Raw genomic sequence first — 23,953 nt, 5'->3', positions numbered from 1 at the left:
TAGGGTGATTTTTTCAAGTTGAAGACTGAACGTCGTCAATAACATTGATAATTGCATTATATTATCATTAATTTTTAATCCTCTCTCTGCCCCCCGATGGTCAGATTTACGTCTGGTATCTTGTTATAATCACTTCAGGGTATGTTGTTAATTCATGGCCTCCGGTCTGTTATATAATCAAAAGATATTGTTGTATCCCAAACGTAGCAGACTACAAGAAAAAACTTACGTGAGACGCACACACAAATTGTTATGTCTTTAATGCTCCGTGGGTGTCCGGGAGTGGCATTTGCATTGTGGGCTCAGATTGGAAGGACCATACTATTAGTCACGCCCACCCAGCGCGGCTATTGACAATGGGCACATACATTAAGTTTCGGCTAAGGTCTTTCTTTAGTAGCACACTTCGTGAAGTCGCGAGTTGGTCTAAACTGCATATGTCTTTTGGTGTGTCGTGGCACGGTATTGACTGGAACCTAAATGCATATTACTTTAAATCAGGGTTGCTTTTAAAACAAAGATCAATTTAAAGCAAACATTTAAAAGAAGGCTCTTGTTTAAAACATGTTTTTTATTGCTTCTTTTTTAAGCAATGACGTCACGAATGTGGTTTGACATTGACAATTGAAAAGATAGGGTAAATATAGCTCCTTTGACGAAATATCTTTAATATAACTGTTGAATCGACTATTTTGAGGGGTTCCAATCCTCCTATATCGATGTATGTCGGTTAAATCGGGTGGCAATTGTCCGTACTCTCATACAACATGTTTTTTCGAAAGCATTTACACAAATATGGCATAATTTTACAACTTGAAAAAACATAATTTTCAAGGTAATTAAATCTCTCGAAAATACTCTATAATTTATGTTGACTTACGAAATACTTTTGAGTCCCACTCGAGCTCGCTCCCCACCCAATTGGGAAATTTGGGGTGCGGCAGTCATGGACCTGGCAAGAATGCAAATCGTTGGGTGCGATATATCGTCTACTATAAAAATGGGCAATATGTACTCATTATGACGTAACAAGCAAATGACGCATCTTTTTAAAGGAAGTTTGTTATCTCATTAGGCCTTTTCAGCCCAATCCATATATTGTCTTCCAATATAACTTCTAAGATGCAAAATAAATGTAATCGTGAGTAATCGTGATTACTTTTCCAATGTAATCGTAATCGTAATCGACTACTTCCTGATTTTGCTGTAATCGTAATCGTAATCGTAATCGCGTCATTCAGAAGTAATCGTAATCGCAATCGATTACATTCATGAAGTAATCACCCCATGTCTGGATACGTTCGGGTAATAAACGGAACTCGGAACTTGACAACATCCGCAAAATCTTACTTAATAACGGTTACCCTGAACATGTCATCAACCGCAGCATAGAGAGGAAAGTAACGCAACTCAATGCAGAAAAGTCAACAGAGCCTACCGAGTACCGAACGAACAACCAAAGATGTTTACATCCATCTACCTTGGATAGGGCCTATTTCCGCCCGCTTTGAAAAACAATTGATTTCAGCGGTCAATAAGTGTTACGACACAGTGACGTGATTTTCACGACAACGTGATTTTCACGACAACGCAACTGCTCCCTGCAACACGTAAAGACGTGCTTCCCGCACTTCAACAAAGCAATGTAGTTTACGAATTTAAGTGTCACTGTGATTGTGGCTACGTGGGAAGAACGTCAAAGCGCTTGCAGCATGTCCCTAGATTCATTAGAACACGCTCGGTGAAAAGCTCACCCTTAACTCACCCACTCAAGATTGATGCGGAACAATCAAAGGCCATAAATTCTGCAATTGCCAAACACTTGTTGGATAATCCCGCCTGTGCGAAAAAATTATCGAGACGACAGATTTCGCATACTCGGAAAGGGTCGCTCACACTTTCATTTGTGTGCCTTGGAGTCGACTTTTATCAAAATACACCAGCCAAGGCTGTGTCAACAAAAGGAGTTCGTGTATCATCTAAAAATAGTACATTGAACGCTCTCGTATTCGACATTTCGTGCTGGTGACGTCATATTTTGTGTTACGATTGTTGATATACGATGTTCTTTTGAATTCTCTACTATAGTTGCTGACGAGTACCCTGACGAGTGTCAGCCGAAAATATTCGGGTTCATTTCAATATGAATATACTATTCAATTGAATCATGATACTAAAAATGTAACTCGATCGACTTTATGTGCAGCGATCAACCGGTTTTCTCAATCCTGGATTATTAAATCCTGATGAACGTGATAATCGACTCTTAATCAGCTTCATGATCTCCGTCCTTTAACTGACATTCTCACATTTCACTGTTGTCGAACTTACGTGCTCAATCGTAACTGGATCGTCTGATCCACTTCTTCCTCCCCATTGACGTTCAGTTCGAGAATGTTGGATCCTCTGTCTTCCGGGACCGAACACAACTTGCCGGGACTGTTGGCTGGAAATCGAACCGCCAATGCGGTCTTCAATGCGACGCCGAAGGGTCGCGAACTCCGGGCATACTGATATACAAACGGATTGGTATGCATGATTGCAAATACTCAATACTCATGAATACGGGTTGGAACAATGATTCCAGTATACTCAAAACTGAATCGAGCAGTGAGAGATTATTTTTTCAAGTACTGAAATTAGAGGATACTTGTCACTATAATATAGCTATTCGCAACGGGAATTATACTTTCGATGTAGTCTTCCACTTTGTAAGCCTTGAAGCATCAATATAGTAGAATGCAAAACATACGAAGTAATGTTGTATATAGTATAAAGCTGTACGCACGTTAGTATAACTGAGATATCTGTGAAGTCGTAATAAATCCACGGCAACTGTCACAAAGCACAAAGCAAAAAGGTACTGTCGGAAAAAGGCAAAATTACCTTCAATGGGATATAAAACCGGTAATTATGGTCACATAATATGTACGTAGGCCTACATATTTGAACTTTCCTAATCATTCTTATTCCCCAGCCCTACTCATGAATCATGATAGATGTCAGAAGACGAATTTTATTCTCCCGAATTTTGAATTTCCAACTCCATTTTCCATGGGAAATGTTCTCACTTGGAAACGTGACATTCGGACGAATGACATTGCGTGAAGTAGTGTTATCTTTATTGCCTTCTGGCTATATATAGCCTACCCAGAGTATAGTCCGCCGTAATTGGACAAGACATGGTCCCATGACTACTATTGATCCGACTGTATTTTGTTATCTATTTATTTGTAATATGTGTATTACATCATACTATTTATTTATTTTAGAGTTTATTATGTAGGCCTACCTCGTTCAAGCTCAACATCGCATTTTTTCGTTCTTTGGCCAATCTCCCTGCATGCTTCAGCGGGATCGTCCTCGAAATCAGCACAAGAGATATCTGCAACAATCGAGAAAGTATAAAGTCCGAACCAGTTCTAAAGTCTGCATGGTGCAAGATGACAACAGAAAAACTTGTATAATGATGCAGGGTTGAGGAGATAACGAACTCGAACAGGGCCGTAACCTTTACGTATTATACTTATGAAGAAAAATTCGGCCCGTATTTAGTTCTACTCCATTAAAGATGATAATTCGATACATCAGCGTGTTTTGCTCTCATTCGCATATTCACGTCATGGATGTTTTGTATACCTCGATTTCCAATCGCAACGCTTCACTTCCTATCAAGATATGTCTCTTATTACCTATCGTCTCAAGATTTTACACGCAATTTTTCCTTACCTTCTTCTTCATCCTCTTCGTCATCGTCCTCCTCTTCCTCGTCATCGTCGTCATGATCTTCATCATCGTCATCATCATCCTCATCTTCTTCGTCGTCGTCATCTTCTTCGCCCTCGTTGTCATCGTCGTATTCTTCCTCGTCTTCGTCGTCGTTGTCATCTTCGTCATCATCATCGTCGTCGTTGTCATCTTCGTCATCATCGTCGTCGTCGTCTTCCTCGGCATTTTCATGATAAGCTAATTGTCGAATAAAGATATAAGTATTATTGTTAATGCGAAAACGTTACGTTCGAATGAATAAAATATCCTGATATTGTGCGGCATATGTGACTGTTAGAGATGTACAGAATCAGTACTGTAACCGGATATATGAATCCGGCAAGTTGTTTTCAAGGAAGTTCAGATTCAGATTCACACTTTTGCCAGGATCAGGACAGGATAATATATTTCTATATGCATGAAAGGGACATTCTGTCTGTCTATACTTCGGCGTTTTGTATAAACTTCGACTCGGCAGCCTAGCATCGCATCAGAATTTTGACAAATCTGAATATCAAACAGTATCCGGATTCCGAAAAACAACGATCCGTACATCTCTAATGGCTGTAGCCTACTCATATTATCGTCAGCTTTCAGTGACTGTCAATTGCCAACTGTCTATCAATGACTCTTCGACTTCTACATTTATTTTACTCTAGGTCTATACACTATATGCTTGTTCTTGAATCCTTTTCAGTCGGCATCTCTGGTACGGTTATTTTGCTGTAGGTTTTATTGCACGCTGCCTAATAGGCAGCGCCTATATGCGGATTTGGTAGTGACGAGAGGAATCGGTCATACGACCTGTAAAACCTCTTCCGTACCATAATTTACTAATGTAAAGAATTGGCGGCTGAGATTAAACAGTCAAACAGTCATTCTAATGGCGTCATGGGGTATGTAATCTATGTATGACAAGTATGCTATACTGCTACTTTCCGTATTCGAAAATTGTCACCACTTACGATGCTGTCTATAATATCGTCCGTATCTCGCGGCAAGATATTCCTGCGGTGTTGCGTGATGGCGAATATATGGTCCGAACATTTCGCCGCCAGTTGTCCCTGCCCATGGCATTCTGTTATTTCCTTCTGGGAATCCAAAGCGGTGAAACTGTCCAGGACGCCCATGTACGTTGGACATCATTCGTTGCTGTGCAATACATACATATTCTATTCCCAGCATCAATATCCGACAATATGAATATCTCAGATATAGCCGGGAATATCAGGCATTTTCTAAGCAAGGTTGGGAATCGAATTAGCGACATGGTATAAATTAGCGGCGTCGATTGTGTCGGAATTGACGTGATCGTTGTTTGCAAAAACCTATACTAACCCACATGTTACCTATACTTACCATAAACATATTACGGCGTCTGTCCTGATATTGGTTCCTGGAAAAAATGTATCGGTTCACGCGTGGTCAGCTCCATATGGATGTAAAATGTATATATTGCTCGCGATGTATAAGTAGTTACGCGGCATATTTGTTTGGGACAATGCGTTGTGAGTTTGATGTACCCGGATAAATCTATGAACTAAGTATGGTCTCATTTTCAAAGTATTATATTCAGGATTTAATGGTAGAAAAGGTACCAGGCGTCACCAACCTTTTTGAAACCAAGAGCTACTTCTTGGGTTCTGATTAATGCGACGGGCTACCAATTACTCACGCCGTTTCTCCTCGCTCAGTTGGATTTCTTCACTTTGACATTCAAAGCACTGGGTAGGGTTTCCACCCCTTACCCAGAACAGAAAACTCTTATTTAACGGGTCTCTCATCAGCGTCTCCGGACTCAGTTGCGTTGCCGCACTGCGCCCCGAAGCGCCAATCTCCGAGTCGAGACTCATGAATATTCCCGTCAGGCCTTCGCGTGGGCGAAGACGAGCAACGCCCCGATCGAAAACTGCGTTCATTTTGTATGTTCCTTGGGCTCGACTGACCCATGTTAAACTGCTGCCCATATAAAACCCTTCTCTGCTTCGACTTTCAAATCTTTAATTTGGATATTTGCTACTACGACTACGGGCTACTAATTTGGTCCTCGCGGGCTACCGGTAGCCCGCGGACACCGCGTTGGTGACCCCTCTGGTACCGTAAAGATTCGAAAACCAGAAGTTACGAGAACATATTACGGCTTCAATGTGATAGATCTGTGTTAAATTCTGGAAATATATCAGTACTTATAATTAAGTTTAAATTTCGACGTGCCGAAAGTCCGAAGGTACATGTGTGTCATTTATAATACATCGTTTTCATCGCGTTTTTTCTTTGTATTTTCATGATGAGTTAGGTTTGTATGTTTGTTTGAGGCATTCATGGCGTTTGTCGACTACTATGGTCATTACTAAGTAAAACACAAATTACTGATATGATACGTGCTTCCTCGTTTGTTATTGTTTGTGGTATTTATAATATTTTTCGACTACAATGATCATCTACAGCAGGCCGATATTCTTCATTTTATTCCGCAGCTGTAGTGCAGCCCACGTTAAGGATGTTAAAAAACACCGCTAACGCGGATGAGATGGCGAGGAGGAGCCTGGATAACCTCCAACACCTAAGTAGTAATTTTGGAGTCGACCTCGTTCGGACTAGAACCCGCATCCCGTTGGTGTTGCAGCTGTGGATTGCACCACTGCGCTAACTCGCCACTGATTACTCAGCTGCTTTTTGTCCTGTGGTATTGATGATGTGTGTCGACTACTGATGGGAATTTACATCAGACCGATATTCTTTATTTTTATTCCGTAACTGCCGACTTACAGCACGGCCCACTTATAAACTTTTTGTAAGACATCGCTTACGCGGTTGAGGTGGCGAGGAGGAGCCTAGATAAACCTCCAACACTTAAGTATAGAAATTATGAAGTCGACCTCGGCTGGACTCGAACCCGCAGCCCATTGGTGTTGCAACCACAGATTATAACACAGCGCTATCTCGCTAAAAGATTACTTGCTTGATATACTCTTTACTCTCATACTCTTTGGTCAACACAATTTTTGTTGACATTGATCAGACAATTGATTTTGACTAACTTTTGGGCGCTGAATTCAAAAACGACGTCCGTTTTTCTCTATCACGTCAAGTTTCTGGATTAGGCACCCACCACATTGTCTCATACCTACTTTTAATATTTTGTCTTTATTGTATAAAGCGTTCCAAAACCCACAAGCAGTCGAAAGTAAATCAATAGACTTCAAATAAACATTTGCGCTGCTTTATTTGGTTGATTTAAACTGATATTGCTTCTACAGGGCATATAAAGTGAGAGTTTCAGGGTCCAAATTTACGCTAATATAACCCATAATTATGTAGGTTGTCTAGTTTGATACTCGAGCAATAATCAGCTAACGTATGTGAGCTCCAATCTGGTATCTTACCCCCATCTGGTATCTTACACTTCAGATGTTGGGGGACATTTTCTCCTTGCCCGTCTCTGACTGTGTCAAGGTTTTCAGGGAAATTATTTAGATATTTAAGCTTTTTATGATGTCTGCTGTCCGACATAAACATATGGCTGTAGCACATGTATATCAGGGTTACATGCAATGTTCCCTCTAAGCTGCGCACGTGCGCAAATGCGCAGTGCTGAAACGGTCTCTGCGCACAGAAAATCTAGGCTGCGCACAAAAAATCCGAAGTGATGACTTTTTTTTAATCGTTGCGCATCTCTTGTCCAAAGCACCGCGCAGGCGCTCAGACTCGAGAAAAATGATAGGGAACATTGCCAGGGGTAAATAGTGCTATCGCTGAAGTCCGAAACCGAGGTATAGGCCTACAAGTGCGGCCCGAAAAGGCAAATATTGCGCTCCGCGAAGCAATGAGAATTTGCAATCGTATGCGACTCACGAAAGATATTTTTCTTTTACTATGGTATCGTACGCGTGAGCGATACTGATATCGTATCATATCAATAGCGCAATCCTTTGTGGGAATGGCGAAATAACATGGTTTAACAAAGTTATAAATAACAATGGGCTAGCTCGAAGTTTACTGCGAGAAAGTAACGAATAGTGTTCTCCGCGTGGCATGAATATTGTGTAAGATTTACTGTACAATTACATGCCGCGAATTTTAGAAGTCATCACGTCCATCAGGCGAATCTGATCACGTATTGTGATATAGGATAATATGCAGAATATGCAAGGACAAGCACCAATATTGTTGAAAAAATCCATCCCTTTGCAAACGTTGATCGGGAAATGCAGCAAATATATGCACTGTAGGACGTAGCATTAGATCAGCTTCTCAGCAGCACAAATTTGTGATTTTATTCGATTCGTTTGAACGGGTATCTTCTGTCGACAAGGTCATACGCTGATCTTGTTCTTGCTTCAATCAGACTTGAATATTCGTATCATTATATCTGACTGTATGTTTTGATAGTAATGAGTGCATTGCCGGTATTAAGACATCGCAACAGTGTTTTAACGCGGTAGGCCTACATCAGGGGCGGGCAACATACGGCCCGCGTTTTTGCCAAATGGAAAGAGTGACGTAGACGAATTTCACTGAACCGTGCGATTTGCTTCTGTCTTCACCATATATGACACTATGATTCACATTGTCTTCATCATTATCGGCGAGAATTGGCTTTGAAGTGACATTGCTGTCGGTAAAATGCATTCATTTCATACGATTTATTCCGTGTATAACCTGGATAAACGGGCGAATAATGTATCGAATCAGCAATCCGGCCCGCCAAGTACTCAATTTTCCTATATCTGGCCCGCCGATTGGAGAAGTTGCCAGCCCCTGGCCTATACATCGATCGCATGTATTGATTTCAAGTGCGTTCTCCTGCGTGTATGTCTGTCTTCTAGTAATCCATAGTATGTCACCATATCGTCACAGTGGAATCAAAGTGACTTATGTTCAGATTTCAATGCCTTTTGGCATAGCAGATAGGAGGTCACGAAATAGCATGATGTAAGGAAGTCATTATATCAACGGGTACGCCCGAAGATGTTTAATTATATTTAGGGGTCCTACCTTTTCCAACACATCTCACTCGATCAGCTTTACCTGTAAATGTGATTACGTGCGCAGAGACAGGATTACAATTGATAGCAATATATGCAATTCCCGATGATATTTACCGATTTGATCATGAATTATAGAAAATTGTCGCGAGTCGCGCGTTTAGCCGGAACGCCCACTAAACGAAGACCAGACACAGATGATTAGTAGTGGTGAAAAGCGTGTAGTCTGATGTGGGTCTGGGGGGCGAAGCCCCCCAGAAGTTCGGTTTATCACCTTATGGGGGGGGGCTGGTTGCGCACTGTTGTCCAAGGGCCTGCGCAGTGAGTTGGCGTATTTGCGCAGACTCGTGAAAAATTAGAGGGAACATTGGTTACATGTGCAATGTGCATCCTTATTGTATGACCACTAAGAAAACACAATATTTCTAATCTGACACATATGATCAAATCGTGCTCGCGATATTGCAATAATTCAATGTTTTTGTATTATTCTCAATGTTTCTGGTATTATTCATGAAGACTAACTGAGTGTGCATTGTGCAATTGTTACTGCACCTAAGCCGTTGCAATTTTTGAGAATGGCACACTTTATCATCATTTTTGAGCTACCTATAGATATTTGCCAGTCACTTGAGTTGTAAATCGGGATTCCTAACTCCTCAAGTAATCCATGGTAACCGTATCGTACCAATATCAGTATCACGGCAATACACAAAGCTACCGATAGTAGGCCTACGAAGGAAAGGCTGATTCTCCTGATCGAAAGTGAGATATCTTCTCTACCTTGCCAAGTAATCTTTTCTCACTCCGTAAGGATGGTAAAAGTTCCGAAAATTTATATTCCAAGTCTCAAAGCTTATGTCAAATCAATGAATTGTATTAATGAACAACTCTACGTTCTGAACCATCTTCGATTTCAAAATCTTCGTCATTAGGCCAGTATCCCCAAGATCTTCCTCTTGATCCAAATTATGGACCGTATAGGAGTTTCAAGTTACACTGGATAAGCTAAATGGGGACCTATTGGTCCTATAGCTGATGGTAAATGTAATGTTTATTCTTCTTGCCTTATCCTGCAATTTGCATGAAATATGTGTGTGAAATATTCTCGGATGATTGCATCCTCTAACCAAAAATTAGGGTGGTTCAGAATTGACTGACTTTCAAAAAGTCATGGTTTTCAGTCCGTTTCCCATGCCTTATGCCCTGAAAACATATTCTAGCAACTTTTTTCTGCAACTCATCCCTTGCATCCGTGTGCATGTTGAGCTGGAAGAATATCGGCTGAAAATGGGGGATTCCCCTAAAATTTAAGTAGCCCGATTTTACTTGGCCTACTTAAATGTCCATATATGTCACGGTTTAAACAGCTGCTGTGGTTTGAGGTGATACAAAACCTCACTATAGATATTTTTCCGAGTTCAGGACAGCATTATCATATTGCACACTGCTTTGGAAATCGTCTAACTTATCTAAAACTTTGCATTGTTTTGCACGATTCGCCATGTAAAAGAATATAACTGTGACTGTTCCATAAAATTGCACAGCGACATTGTAAATATCTTATTAATCATAAGAACATAACGGGAAATGCATAACGAAACGAAACAACATTAGGAAGAGACGGATTAATTTGACAAAAATCCAATCCCAATCAGGTGGATGAATGGGTCGGTTTTTCGAAATTTTTAAATCTTTGCCGGAGATCTTCCACGGCTTGTAAAAGACAGGCTTACTGTTTTCCATCGTATTGTATGTACATAGCGTGATCGGTAGATAATGTTGAAATTAAGTTTTTGACCATTATTCACAAATTGCCAAGCACTCATGCAACGCGGATCACTATGCCATTCTGACACTGAAATATTCGACCTGATGGTGTTCCACACAGCTATATCATCAAAATGAATCACAATTCAGTCCCAATCGAATACACAATTAAAAACATCACATAGGTATTAGGTATCAGTCATTGAATAGGTTTACATGAGCTTTCATAGTCACAAATGTAGATGAATGATCACATGAATAATGTGCATTTTGTGCGAATTCGAAATCTTTGCTATGGGGGGGGTGTCAGTTGCCTGTGAATAAGATATAGATGTGCTCTAGCTGTAAGTTCACCTTCGTTACTTCATGCTGCTGCAGGCCGTCTTCTATGTATGTTCAGTCTTATTCTTATTGTCTGATTCTAACATTCAACACTTTATCTTTGCCGCGAATCATTCCTAATCTGGGATCTCCCTAATCATGGTAGGAGGTTATGTCAGTCGACAGTCGACGAGCATGTCCACATTCAAGTCGAAATACAAGCAATTACTACTAAATAAATACAGTCCATCCTCAAGATTACCGGACCACGACTGACCTATCGATCTCGCTTCCCATGACTTGCCGCCCTATTTCTTGTCGCATTCTTTTTCTATACTATCTTCTTTACTTTCATTCAGTGTGCATGCCTCCTCTTTACATCGCCTAGGCCAAGGTGGGTGTCAGATTCCATAGACTACTCCTTGTCGCTTCGACATCTTCCTGTCTTTTCATTGTATCGCATTTTTGTGGTGTATTGAACTGATAAAATTGCTAATAAACCAATGATGATGATGATGATGATGATGTCTTATAGTTCTTTGAACGTCCGAAATGAGCATTTTTGCATCAATTTTCGAAATAGCTTTAGGGGTTTCTTTGCTACATCTCATATCTTACACAGTAGGCTACAGCTACAAAGTCACTTTGTGATTTTGGCACATATCCTTGGTCTGGGACAGTTGAAGGAAACGGACTTTTTGCAGATGATAAAGATATTTGTAAGCATAGCATTTTACCATGATCGGGGGTCCTAGATTAGGAACGATTCATGCCAAAGATGAAGAATTGTTAGTTAAACTCAGGCAACAAGAAAAAGACTGAACTGCTAGAGGTACACCACTGCAGCAAGTGGCCATATAAACATACAGAGAACTCTTATATATCTGCACATTGTGCACAAGCAGCTGATTCTCCCCAAGGCAGTGATTTTAAAGTTCCGCAATATTTATCCGATTATCCATCAAATTTACTACTCTGAAGGCCACTGTAAACCAACTAAACGACAGAGATTTATGCCAGGTTTTTTATCGTTGATTTGCAGGGTTGTAATGACTCGAGTCATGACTCGACTCGAGTCAGACTCGAGTCACGATTGTTTTGTGACTCGACTTGACTCGAGTCATTTTCTTGAAATGGGAAAATGACTCGATTCGACTCGAGTCAATATTTGGATCGACTCGACTTGTACTCGAGTCATTACGCATGACTCGACCCAAGTAATTGACTCGGCTTATTTTATATGACTTGAAGATGTAGAATTTTGCAAATCGTAATGGCTAGATCAACGCATCTGACGAATTCTGCCGCCATCGTTATTTGTCACCACTGCTTCCGATGCACTCGTCTGATATCATATATGCCGCCGTAAAAACAACAGAAAATGGTACATATTAGCAATGCATTGCACCAAATGATCCAGTAATGAAAGTGTAATAGATCCTCCGCAATCAAAGTACCCAAGACTTTTCAATTTTACAAGACTTTTCAATTATACAAGCAAACAATCGAAGCAAAGTTCAATTAGAGCCAATGCAATGACTCAGATGGTCAAGTGCTTGGAAGAGCTCAGCGGTTCTCAACCTTTTTTTGCCCCCCTTTATGATAGTGAAAAATTTCGCGCCCCCTTATCGTCATATCACAAAATCCAACCGGGATGCTAGTAACCTCGACAGATTGTTTGATGTCATGGAAGGTTATGACTGTTGATGAGAGAATTAAAAAATATGAAATTCGGTCTATATACAAAGGAACACACGTGAATTAGAGGTAAATTTCGCAAAGCGCGAAAAAAAAATTCAGTCGACCGCTTCTTCGCGCCCCCCCCCCCTTCTCCAAGGGGGGCGCGCCCTCAGGTTGAGAACCACTGAACTAGACTGATAAGCTCTTGTGCAGATTTGAAGGCCATGATTCTTTGCATTTTTCGGCGACTAGAAAGAATGAGTATCCAATGCTCTTCAGTGTGGGTCAAAAATGCTTGTCGTTTCCTGCATCTGGTGCACCAGTGGAACGTGTATTCAGTAGAGGTGGCGGGTTTATTCTAAGGTAGGGTTGCCAGACGTCAGGAATTTCTCGGACATGTCCGGAATTTCACTGTTAAAATTGCGTCCCGGATGAATTTCGAAAATATGCCGAAATGTCTGGAATTTTGAAGCAAGCTCATATTTTTTTCCTAAATCAACATAAACAATATTATATTTGGGAAGATTTATGCTACGTGAAATTTTTGTTCGCGCTACGCGCGATTTAGTATCACACATGTCGGCTTACCTGGGGGTAGTTTGCCTTTATTATGGGGTTCGCGAAGATGTTGAATGCAATCAAATCAGTTTCCAAATATGCCGTGGATAAGTCTGGGCAAATGTGTCAACCTTTAATTCAGGGGTCACCAACACGCGGCCCGCCAAGTCATATTCTGCGGCCCGCGACCTGATTTGAGATTTAGGAAGAAAGCTAAGAAAGCCAATTTGAAATGCTGAAATTAACTTCAGTTTCAACATGTTGTTGTTGTTTCAAAATAAGCTATTCTCTTGTACCCAACATCACTATTCGTCATTATAGCTAAAACGGCTGTGGTAATGGCAAAAGCATTCCATCGAGGGAGAATCAGCTGATGTGAATGGGCATATTGTCTTGCCTTGCAATGGCCCAAACACTGCCAAGACCGAGACGCATAGAAAACGGCCTAGGGCAGTGGTTCCCAAACTGGGGAGCATCTGAAGGGGAGGCGGAGATGCGCTAAAATGAAAATTTGTTCGCGCTCGGCGCGATTTACCTCTGTTTCATGATTAGTGCTATGTGTATAGTCCGGACTTCATCTTATAGAAATATGTTATCAACAGCCATAACCTCCCATGCCATGAAATCAGATTAGCCGTTGGGATTTCTAGCATTCTGGATGCATTTTGTGATATGACGATTTTTCAGTATCATAAAGGGGTGAGTATCTAAAAAAGTTTGAGAACCACTGGCTTAGGGCTTCCCCACAAGATCATGCTTTACGTGGAGATGGTCTTTCAGCTAGTAACGTATCTCGCTAGTCCCAATATCGATTCCTTAGTCGCTGAAAAGCGTTTCTAGGTATCGTGCACAGCTCACAGTTCAAAATAAAATATAATTGGTGATAATGATTTTTTGTTGTATTAGTATTCCTTTAATGAAATATTATTTCTTTTGTGGTCAAATATACCCATCGCCTTTGTTAGATAGCTCACCGTCGTACTGACGTAGAGTTTTAGAACTTGGTTGCCTATTGTACATCTATATCGAATTCATGCGGCCCGCGGCCTCTACGAAATTTGAAAAGTGGCACGCGACCCGTTTTGAGTTGGCGACCCCTGCTTTAATTAGTATAATCAGCCTATCAAATTTTGAGCTGGGCCACGGAACATTGTCATATTGGAAATGGAGTCGCGACCATAAACGGTTGGAAACCAGCAGGTGTGCGGTGTTTATATAGATCAGTGATGCATTGCGCACAGGCATTAGGCTGATAAATAATCCTATCGATGTGACATGAGCATGACTCCACAATGTACTCTTACTCTGTACAATTTAAAGAAGTATTCGGAAAATTTGAAAAAATGATTTTGAACAGCCCCGTTGTACAATAATTTCTCCAATGCTGTAAATGCGGTGTAGTCTGTAATGCAATTGGGAAAACCTTCAGTAATATCAAAAGGTCTCTGTTTTTTGTCACTGCACAGTGCAAGTAGCTATGCATGAACGCTTTTACAGCATGCTGGCCTGGTGAAAATACCTCTCCAGACATGAACATGCATTTGTTGATTCTCTATTAGCTCTGACGCGAATTCGTTGGTTCTTTATCAGATAGCATGTATAGACGTGAATTCGTTGGTTCTCTATCAGCTATATATTTGTGAGCTGTCGTCGATGTGCTCGAAATAAAAACTGAATGCTTGTATTTGTGATGTATATCGGACTGACAAGACAGATATTTGATTTTAAGTTCTGAGATTAGTAGACTTATCATTTTGGCGGCCTGTCTTGTCTATCTGTAGCATCGGAATTCGATATCACCCAAGCAGGATTGAAAACATGAGTTGAACATGACTTCAATACTGTGACTTGGACTCGACTCGAGTCATAACACTATGACTCGGACTTGACCCTTATGGTGACTTGGACTCGGACTCGACTCGGTGATGAACTGAAAATGACTCGACTTGACTCGAGTCAAAACCACAAAAGTAAGATTGACTCGTGACTCGGAACCATGTGACTTGGTTACAACCCTGTTGATTTGCTTAAGACGACTTCCTCGTTAACATTGATTGGATGATGGTAAAACACCAATGGACGAGTCTTCCAGTTTCAGAATGGCATAGGTATCCGCACTTCACGAGTGCTCGGGAATTCGTGAATAATGGTCAAGTACTCAAAGATCCAGCAGAATGTATGATAAAATTAAATACCAACCACGCTATGTACATACCAGACGACAGGAAACAGCAAGCCTGTCTCTTGCAAACCGTGGAAGATCTCCGGCAAAGAGTTTAAAATTTTGAAAAATTCACCCATCTATCTGATTGGTATTGGAGAATCTTTTCAAATTAATCCATTTATTTGTTATGTTGCGTCACTTCATTATCCATTTGCCCGTAATGATCTTACGTTTCATTGAACAATGAGATATTTACAATGTCGCTGGGCAATTGGATGGTGCTTTTACAGTTGCATTCTTCTACATGGTGAATCGTACAAAATGATGCTCAGTTTTAGGTAAGTTTGAGAATTTTCAAGGCAGTGTGCAATATGAAAATGGTGTCCTGAACTCGGGAAAAATATCTACAGTGAGGTTTTGCATCATCCTGAACCACAACAACTGCTCAAACCCTGACATATATGGCATTTTAGTAAGCTAAGTAAAATCGCGCCACTCAAATTTTAGGGGCATACCCCATTTTCAGGCGATATTGTTCCAGCTCAACATGCACACGGATGCAAGGGATGAGTTACAGAAAAAAGTAGCCGGAATTTGTTTTTAAGGCATAAGGCATGGGAAACGGACTGAAAACCGTTACTTTTTGAAAGTCGGTCAATTCTGAACAACCCTACCAAAAATGGGTGAAAGCATCGGCCCAGATCGATACCAGTACGTTTTTTCTTAATAATTCAATTGAGCCCGTGGCTATATAACTTATTATATGGTAAAAGTGTGGATTTTTATATGGTATGGAAAACTAATATGGCCAAATTCGTGGAAATTTGCATATTTTGGGCATATGCCGGGGAGCAAAAACATGACGTGATAGAAGAAAACCAACGGCATTTTTTGAATCAGCACGCCAAAATTAGCCTAAATCAAGTGCAAAATCAAAGTTAACAAATGCTTCGTTCAAAATCTAAATCTGTCAATAGTTTATAATAGAGCCAGGATTTGTATCTGGCATTGACGCACTACCTTATTAGCAAACTTGTTTATCAGACTCTGTCCGCCGTCTGTACGACTCTGTGTGGGAACCTCAGTATATGGTCTAGTCGGGTTTAGAGCATATATAATGTCTTTTTGTCCGTTTTACATGGCTGTTGAATTGGATCTTGCTCATTGCGAACCTATCGCCTGGCTGGCATTTTCCGGTAGCCGTCTTACATATTTGCCACACGCACGAGTGTATAACTTAGTTAGGAGCAATGTTCCCTCTAAGCTGCGCACGTGCGCAATTTGGCAGTGCTGTCACGGTCTCTGCGCACAGAAAATATAAGCTGCTGCGCACAAAAAATCCGAAGTTATGACCTTTTCTTTTGGTCGTTACGCACTGTTGTCCAAGAGACCGCGCAGTGAGTTGGTGAGTGCGCGCATACTCGTCAAAGATTAGAGGGAACATTGGTTAGGAGCAGCGGTGCAAGGTGGTGAGCTTGGGCACTGCACAAGTGCTTCGATCTCAAAGACTGTTTAAATGTATAGAAGTGTGTACACTTTTTATAGGGTATCGAAATAGTGTTTAAATGAGATTAAATTGAGTGGACAATTATTCGGACAGAAGTAGACTCTACCCGGTCCATTGCTTTTACTGACACGAGTCGTGTATAATGGTTTCAATTGTACAAAACGACCTGTGATGTCGTGGAAATGGATTCCGCAGATTTCTCTTTGTTTTCGAATTGAAGCGTTGTCCTCCATACTTCGGTAAACTCTTCGGAATCGGAGATGATGGATCATTCGTAGCTACGGATAGTCGGTAGACGCCATTTCTCGTGCGGTGTCTTCGCCTGATAACGAGAACAAAACGTTTCAATATACTGAATGAACAGACATTGGAAATTATGTAGAATTGCTTCTCATCAGCTCTAAAATAATATCCAGTAAAAAGTAGGCAAGACTAGAAAGGGGGTCTTGCCCCTCCAGGGGAACAAAATGAAAGTAAACGTATTCAAATGTAATCATTAAACTCATTCGTAATCATTTATTGTTGAAAATCCTAGACTATTTATTATTGTTTTCCACGCGTAACCTAAAAAGCTCTAGTGATTGAACTACGAGTATAAAACCTAATAGGAACAATTTACCTGAATTGATGATCTGTTCTGGGCCTTTGCATGGGAAATCGGCTATCGCCTAACCATCTTTGGATATCGGGGTGCCGGCGCCATGATCGTGAGCTCTATAAAAGCAATTGGAGTTCTTATGGTATCCACAAATCTGCGATGTACTGTTCAACACACGGTTCTTCGTAGTTGATTTCCCAACCTATCCAGCATCGTGTTAATCATATCGCGTCCTAAGTGGGGGTGGGTGTCGTCATCGTCGCTCGAAAATTGCCTCGTTTCGTTGTTGATTGTTATGGAAAGCGAGTACTAAAAGATAATTTATGAAGATTTGATATCTGGTAGCTTGTTATGAGGTATACTTATTACTTATTCCTGGTAAATAGATCTACCTGCTGAAAAACTAGGGGACGTTAAGAGAGAGAGAGAGAGAGAGAGAGAGAGAGAGAGAGAGAGAGAGAGAGAGCGAGAGAGATAATGAAGCAGAGATGATTACTCCACCAGTATTATAAACGATTATAAGCACATAATAAAGGACATCATACTCAATTTGAAGGTAACAGCTAGGCTACTTGGGATAACGCCACAATCGCTGACAGCTGATTCGTTCATTTATAAGGGGAGTCAACACAGTTTTGTAGGTCCTAGTTTCAGCCAGGTATCACTTGAATTTCTTTATGCCTGCATCGCATTTGCAAACGCATAAATCACTAAGAACCAATTCAGTTTTAGTAACAATTTTATCAGATCAATGCACTAGAGCAGTGGTTCTTAACCTTGCCTCCAGCGCCCCCCAAGGGGCGCTGGCGATTTTGAAGGGGGGAAACGCTCAGGGGGCGGTATGGGGGGCGCTGGGCTCAGGGGGGCGGTATGGGGGGCGCTGGAGAAAAATGGCTTCGCAGTAGATGATGTGGTGGTAGTAGGACATATCCTTAATGAGTATTCAGAGCAAATTAACACTGAAAAATTCGTTATATATAGCCTACAAAAGACATATAGGTTGAATTGCACATGGGCGCATGACTGGCATCGAATGTTCCTGTCTTGGCAATCTGAACCCCAGAAGAGGAATTCCATCTGGTGGGGAAAAATTATATGCCAGTGAAGAAATAACAATTTGAAATCGTGTGCGTCTTTTAGTTTGGTACGATTGGGCGGCATTGGGCGACAGGGATATCTAAAACTAGATATTCCTGTTGGGCGATATCCCTGTTTGGCGATTCTATATTTTTTGATATATAGCAGACAGGAGGTCACGAAATACCATCATGCAACGAAGTCATACCAACGGGTTCGCCCGCTCAAATATGTTTAATTATTAGTTACGGGCCCTACAGTTTCGAAGACACTTCACAATGTTCGCTCTACGTTTTGATGAGTCTGCGCACACTCAACAACTCGCTGCGCAGACCCCTGGACAACAGTGCGTAACGACTAACAAAAGGTCATAAAATCGGATTTGTTGTGCGCATCGTATATTTTCTGTGCGCAGAGGCCGTGTCAGCACTGCGCACGTGCGCAGCTTAGAGGGAACATTGCACCTCACTCAGCTCTACCGGTAAATCTGGTAACGTGAGCATATATGCAATTACCGATCTTACTGACCGATTTTATCATGAATTATCGTAAGTTTTCGCGCTTCGCACTGGCTCGCTAAACAGTACAGCTGATTTCGTGGCAAAAGCGAACAACGTGATGGGGGCGGTCACTTTATCACCCGATGGGAGCCCAAGACCCAAGTTTTTTCGGCGGGCCTGACGAAGTGCCGTTTCGTTCCTACCAACGGGTATACGCCCGACGATGTATAATTATTATTGAGGGGTCCTACCTTTTCAATCACACATCACTCAGCTCTACCGGTAAATCTGTTTACGTGAGAAGAGAGAGTATAAAAATTGATATCAATATACATCCAATTCCCGATTATATTGACCAATTCAATCATTAATTATTGAAACTTTTCGCGCTTCGCGCGTCTATGAGCATAGCTGGCTCAGTAAATGGACAGTGGACACCCAATGTAGATGACAGCGGATATCAGAATGGGAGTCTGGGGGCGAATCCCCCCAGAAGTTTGATTTATCACCCGATGGGGGGCCAAGACCAACGTTTTTTGGGGGGCTGACGAAGTGCTGTTACGTCCCTGGTAACGAATTAATTGTACCTGGGGGCACGCCTGAATAGGTTTAATTATTAATTACGTGCCTTTTATTTTCCCATACAACAGCTCACTCAGCGCAACTGGTAAATCTGATTTCGTGGGCTGAGAGGATAAAAAATTTATCGCGGCTTATATATGGAACTACCACCTATTCGTTCATGCATTATAGAAAATTTTTGTACCTAGGGCGACCAGGCCACACAAACTTTGCTGACCATCGAAATCACGCTACGGGGCTCTTGTGGGCGAAGCCCTCAGAAGTTTGATTTATCACGCTATGGGTGCGCAAGGCAATCGTTTTAGGGGGTTGACGAAGTGCTTTTACGGCCCGCCCTCTTACTCATTGTCTTTATTACATTCCTTACAATATGAGGTTGGGGGGCGCTGGAGCACGATAATTTTTGAAAGGGGGCGCTGGAGAAAAAAAGGTTAAGAACCACTGCACTAGAGGATTTCGATACACTGAAAATACATGAAGGTGTCCAAACGACTTGAAGAATAGTCTTTGAAAGCAGACTCCAAACTGGGCCATGGACGATGCAAAGAGGAGGCACGTACAGGTACACTGACTGTATAGTGTACACTGAGAGAAAAGTAAAAGAAGATAATAGGTAATAGAAGGACAAGTGACAAAATGAGGTGGCATGTGACGAAAGGCGAGATCAATATGTCAGGTATAGTGGTCCGATTATGTTGATGGTTAACTACTATTCAATTCATTCGGTAGAAATTGCGGTAAAAACGTGATAAATCGCTGTTATATATTTCATTCATATTTATCGCACATGTACGCCTGGATTCTGCAACTCCCCATGACTGCTCAACCAATCGCGCACAGTCCCTTCCTGAAACATTTGATCGTCGGAAGGCTGGAATCGTGATAAGCCCTGTCTTGCGCGAGTAAAAAAGCGACGGAATGCATCAGGCCTTGGTCTGAAAATCAGGCAACATAATTTATTTGATCACCGATTCGCTTTTTATCTCCCGTATCACAGCGTATAGATTCCTACCTACACCTGGATCGGAAGTGTTGGACGCATGTGCGTTGCAACACCGGGCGGCACAGGTTCCAAATATGTCTCTCAGTGATTCTGCACTGTATCCCACCTGCCTCTGTTACCACATCAGTTACCGATTCAACCGCACTTACGGTCGTGGATGAATTTCGTACTGATTCTGGGAATGCAGGCGTTGGTTCTACATATCCTGTAAATACGACCGCTATTTTGTCATAAGCGATATGGTCATAACATCTGAGCACCCCACAGTACAAACATACGGTAGGCAAATCCGAAAGTATCGTAACTCAGGGTTCTTACTAGTTTCAGTTTCACTGGTGGTATATTCTTGTAATTCTCTCCGAATGTTTTCATTCACGATCCGGTTAATTTCTGTGAAATTAGAAAGGACAAGAAAATAGCGTACGCCTCAGTAGGGATAGTGCGAGCGTTGTGTTCAATTTCGTGTTCGGTATGCGAACATCGATATTTCAGAAGTTTGTGTTGGCAAACTAGCCTTGTTAGATTCTGCACAGCGCAAATTTTTGTAAAATAAAAGAATTCTTCAGTAGCTTCTCATCTCTCTGCATTCTAACTAAATCACAGTGACAGGAAAAAAGAAATATGAACATAAAACCAATATAAATTAGCATAATGGAACATTTTATTGATTCTCGACAATTTTGCAAGAAATGTCACACTATTAGGGTTGCGAAAAATATAATGAATTGTCTCCATCATCTGCAAATTAAGTCGCTTGAATATGGGCTAAAGCAAAAAAAAATGAGCTTAAATTCCCGCGCAGCACATTTCGTAATGTTTTAAACCTGCAATTGAAAATTAGGTCCCGCGATAACTGTCCCTTGACCAGCCAAAAAGATTCTCTGGGTACCCCAACAATATCGGGTGCGAACAAAAGGTCTTTGTGTGCCGACAACTATAGCTCAATTAGAATTTAACTGACAAGTTGTGAAAATATCTTGGTAGGGCATTTCTCTCCAGTCAGATTATCATCTTTAAGAATACCACAAAGCGCACTCTATGACTATTCCTCATGCAATATTTTCACAGATAGGCTACGGACACGAAAAGAAAAGTGATTTGAGTTTTTATAGTCTTGTGACGCCACACCTCCATATGCTCACATTCACGTTGGTGTTCACTGCGAACCTTTCCTAAAAGTTCGTGTTCACACCTTCCAGAACATTTTTGAGGGTTTTCATCAGCCCTACAGATCTTCCCCGCAACAGGCCTACTTAACTGCAAAGGCACATTGCCAGTACAATAGAATAATGATCCGTGGACAAGTGGTAACAGCAATCTATGGGCTGCGGAGTTCCCGCGGCTGCATGTATACGCTGACATTTGTCGCATAATCGCTTATTCGCTGATTGAAAGCAAAGCAAGTTCTGTATAGGCATAGGTTATTTCCAATAAATCATCGAAACAAAAAACGACCTAAATAATAGAACAAGGCAATGGCACAAAGCATGAAGATTTCAATTTGATGGGCTGTTTCAAACCAGAAAAAACAGTTTCAAAATTATATCGCGATCACAAATCTTCATCATCGTCATCATGATGATTATTCGAAGCCAACCGCCTACCATTTCGACAACCGAGCATGTCGACATCGAAGGTTTAGGGCAGGGATCACCACTGTCAGTACCAAATGAGTCGCCCGTGGTCGCAGTAGCAAATATTCAAATGAGAGCTTTAAAGATCGAAGTGGCGACGGGTTCCATATGAACAGCAGTTGAGCAATGAGCATGGGTCAGTCGACCCTAAGGAACATGCAAACGCAGTTTTCGTTCGGGGCGTTGCTCGTATTCGCCCTCGCCGAGGCTTAACGGGAATCTAGTCAACATTCCCTATAGCCTCGACGCGGAGATTGGCGCTTCGGCTCGCAGTGCATCAACACATACACTAAAGCATCCCAATTCCCAACGGCCTCCAGAAATCTTATCATGAATTCAAACCAATTTGTATAGGGCTGATACAAAGGTCGGCACATTTTAATGATCAAGCCATAATGTAGTATAACGACTTTCAGCATGTCACGTTGATTGGCTATATATATATGTAGCCTACCTAACACAGTGACCTCGGATATGTACAGTAATAACTATCCGCATGAAATCGCGACCCATATTTAAGAAGGCCTGCTGTACGAGGAAGGAAGTGATAGAGTAAAATATTAGTAGCTCATAAAGTATATCCAGTTAGTTAGTTGGCAATTTTTCATATAATAATTCTTACTTGCAATTTCTCCTTTAGATATTTCCTGAACACCTCTCGCTGAGTATGTCCTACTGAAGGCAACCGAGCACAACACGGCAATGCTAATAATACGTAGCCAGAACATTTCCCCGGACGTGGAGAAATCTATCTCCTGAAACAAAGTATACCTATATCAGTCCTAAACTTTTCAAGTAAATATGTCAGCGTCCTTGCTAGTCGAAAATTCTAGTTTGACGCAGATACGAAGTAAACACATTTGGCAGGTCGAAATCCAAATTTTGAAAACACATGACCTGATTGCACAATCAATTCTGTATCTGAAATGCTGCCTGTTGGCACGGCTATTAAATCTGTATCGATTGGAAACAAAATTATTTTACTTTAAGGTTCTACATTCTGTACCTCGATGGCCTATACCTCGTAGTGACTGAAACGTTCTCGACAGGAGAAATTCGAATTGATAATACATGTTTATCTGTGAAGAATACTGGGGAAAGTACTTATATTTCTTCCTGCTTGGCGGCAGTGACATTCGACTGTGATGTGAAATAATCGGGTACGCAATGGTTTCGATGATGCCTTCGCGATTTCCATTCGCGTATTTCAATAACAACATCAATATTCAATACTCATAAGATATTATTTTCATCTGCCCAACACATAGGCTACACACAATGTACAATGCGATATAGGCTACAAGACATACGGTGCGATGTAATGGACAAATAAGAGGATGCCGAACGACAATTTGCGGTCTCTTAGACTGGCAACCACCTCGGCCTATGCTGCCCGATGTCACAATCTTATTCGGTGTTGACCTTTCTTCGTCACCATTTCTTGCTTGTGTGTATAGGGGAGGGGGTGCTTCTCGTCAAACTGAGGCCTTTTGCACCATGCCTGTTTATTCATGGAGCTTATTAGTCCCTTGGAGTTTAACAGTGATTGTACCGTGTAAGGACTTTTCAATGGCGAACTAAACGAAAGTGGAATATTGTGTCTGTGTGCGGATTGAACTAGATCAGTGGTTCCCAACGTAAGCGATATCGCCCCCCAGTGGGCGATTTTGAGAAAAAAGGGGGCGAAATGCCAAAGGGGCGACTGAGGGCACGGGGGCGAAAATGTTAGAACGTCCAGCGAGATAAATCTAATTAACACGGCCAAAAACTGCACATTAAGACAGCTTATTCTGCATATGACCC

The 23,953-nt window shown here is 41.4% G+C and overlaps 1 protein-coding gene across 3 annotated transcripts in view; it reads right to left on the bottom strand.

Moving 5' to 3' along the window:
* The window catches only part of LOC145442335 (uncharacterized), a 39,429-nt gene extending 16,521 nt beyond the window's left edge, over nt 1-22,908 (bottom strand). Inside the window, exons 1-12 of one of the 3 annotated variants that reach the window (XM_080320232.1) lie at nt 22,773-22,908; nt 20,835-20,906; nt 20,526-20,721; nt 20,301-20,448; nt 17,532-17,663; nt 17,376-17,470; nt 16,923-17,078; nt 5,128-5,164; nt 4,734-4,920; nt 3,730-3,966; nt 3,293-3,385; nt 2,332-2,510 (exon numbers count right to left, since the gene is read on the bottom strand). In XM_080320232.1, the coding sequence (XP_080176358.1) occupies nt 2,332-2,510; nt 3,293-3,385; nt 3,730-3,966; nt 4,734-4,920; nt 5,128-5,164; nt 16,923-17,078; nt 17,376-17,470; nt 17,532-17,663; nt 20,301-20,448; nt 20,526-20,721; nt 20,835-20,906; nt 22,773-22,878 (1,638 nt within the window). In that variant the 5' untranslated portion in view covers nt 22,879-22,908. Of the gene's footprint in view, nt 1-2,331; nt 2,511-3,292; nt 3,386-3,729; nt 3,967-4,733; nt 4,921-5,127; nt 5,165-16,922; nt 17,079-17,375; nt 17,471-17,531; nt 17,664-20,300; nt 20,449-20,525; nt 20,737-20,834; nt 20,907-22,772 lie in introns of all 3 variants that reach the window. The other 2 variants (XM_080320231.1, XM_080320233.1) reach the window with 2 other exon arrangements.
* Nucleotides 22,909-23,953: the final 1,045 nt, after the last annotated feature.

The sequence above is a fragment of the Botryllus schlosseri genome, chromosome 7, assembly GCF_051294905.1.
Source record: "Botryllus schlosseri isolate E-star chromosome 7, Bs_hap1, whole genome shotgun sequence".
Lineage (NCBI taxonomy): Eukaryota > Metazoa > Chordata > Ascidiacea > Stolidobranchia > Styelidae > Botryllus > Botryllus schlosseri.
Note: the sequence above shows the minus strand (reverse complement) of the source record. Positions and strands in the feature narration are given on the sequence as shown.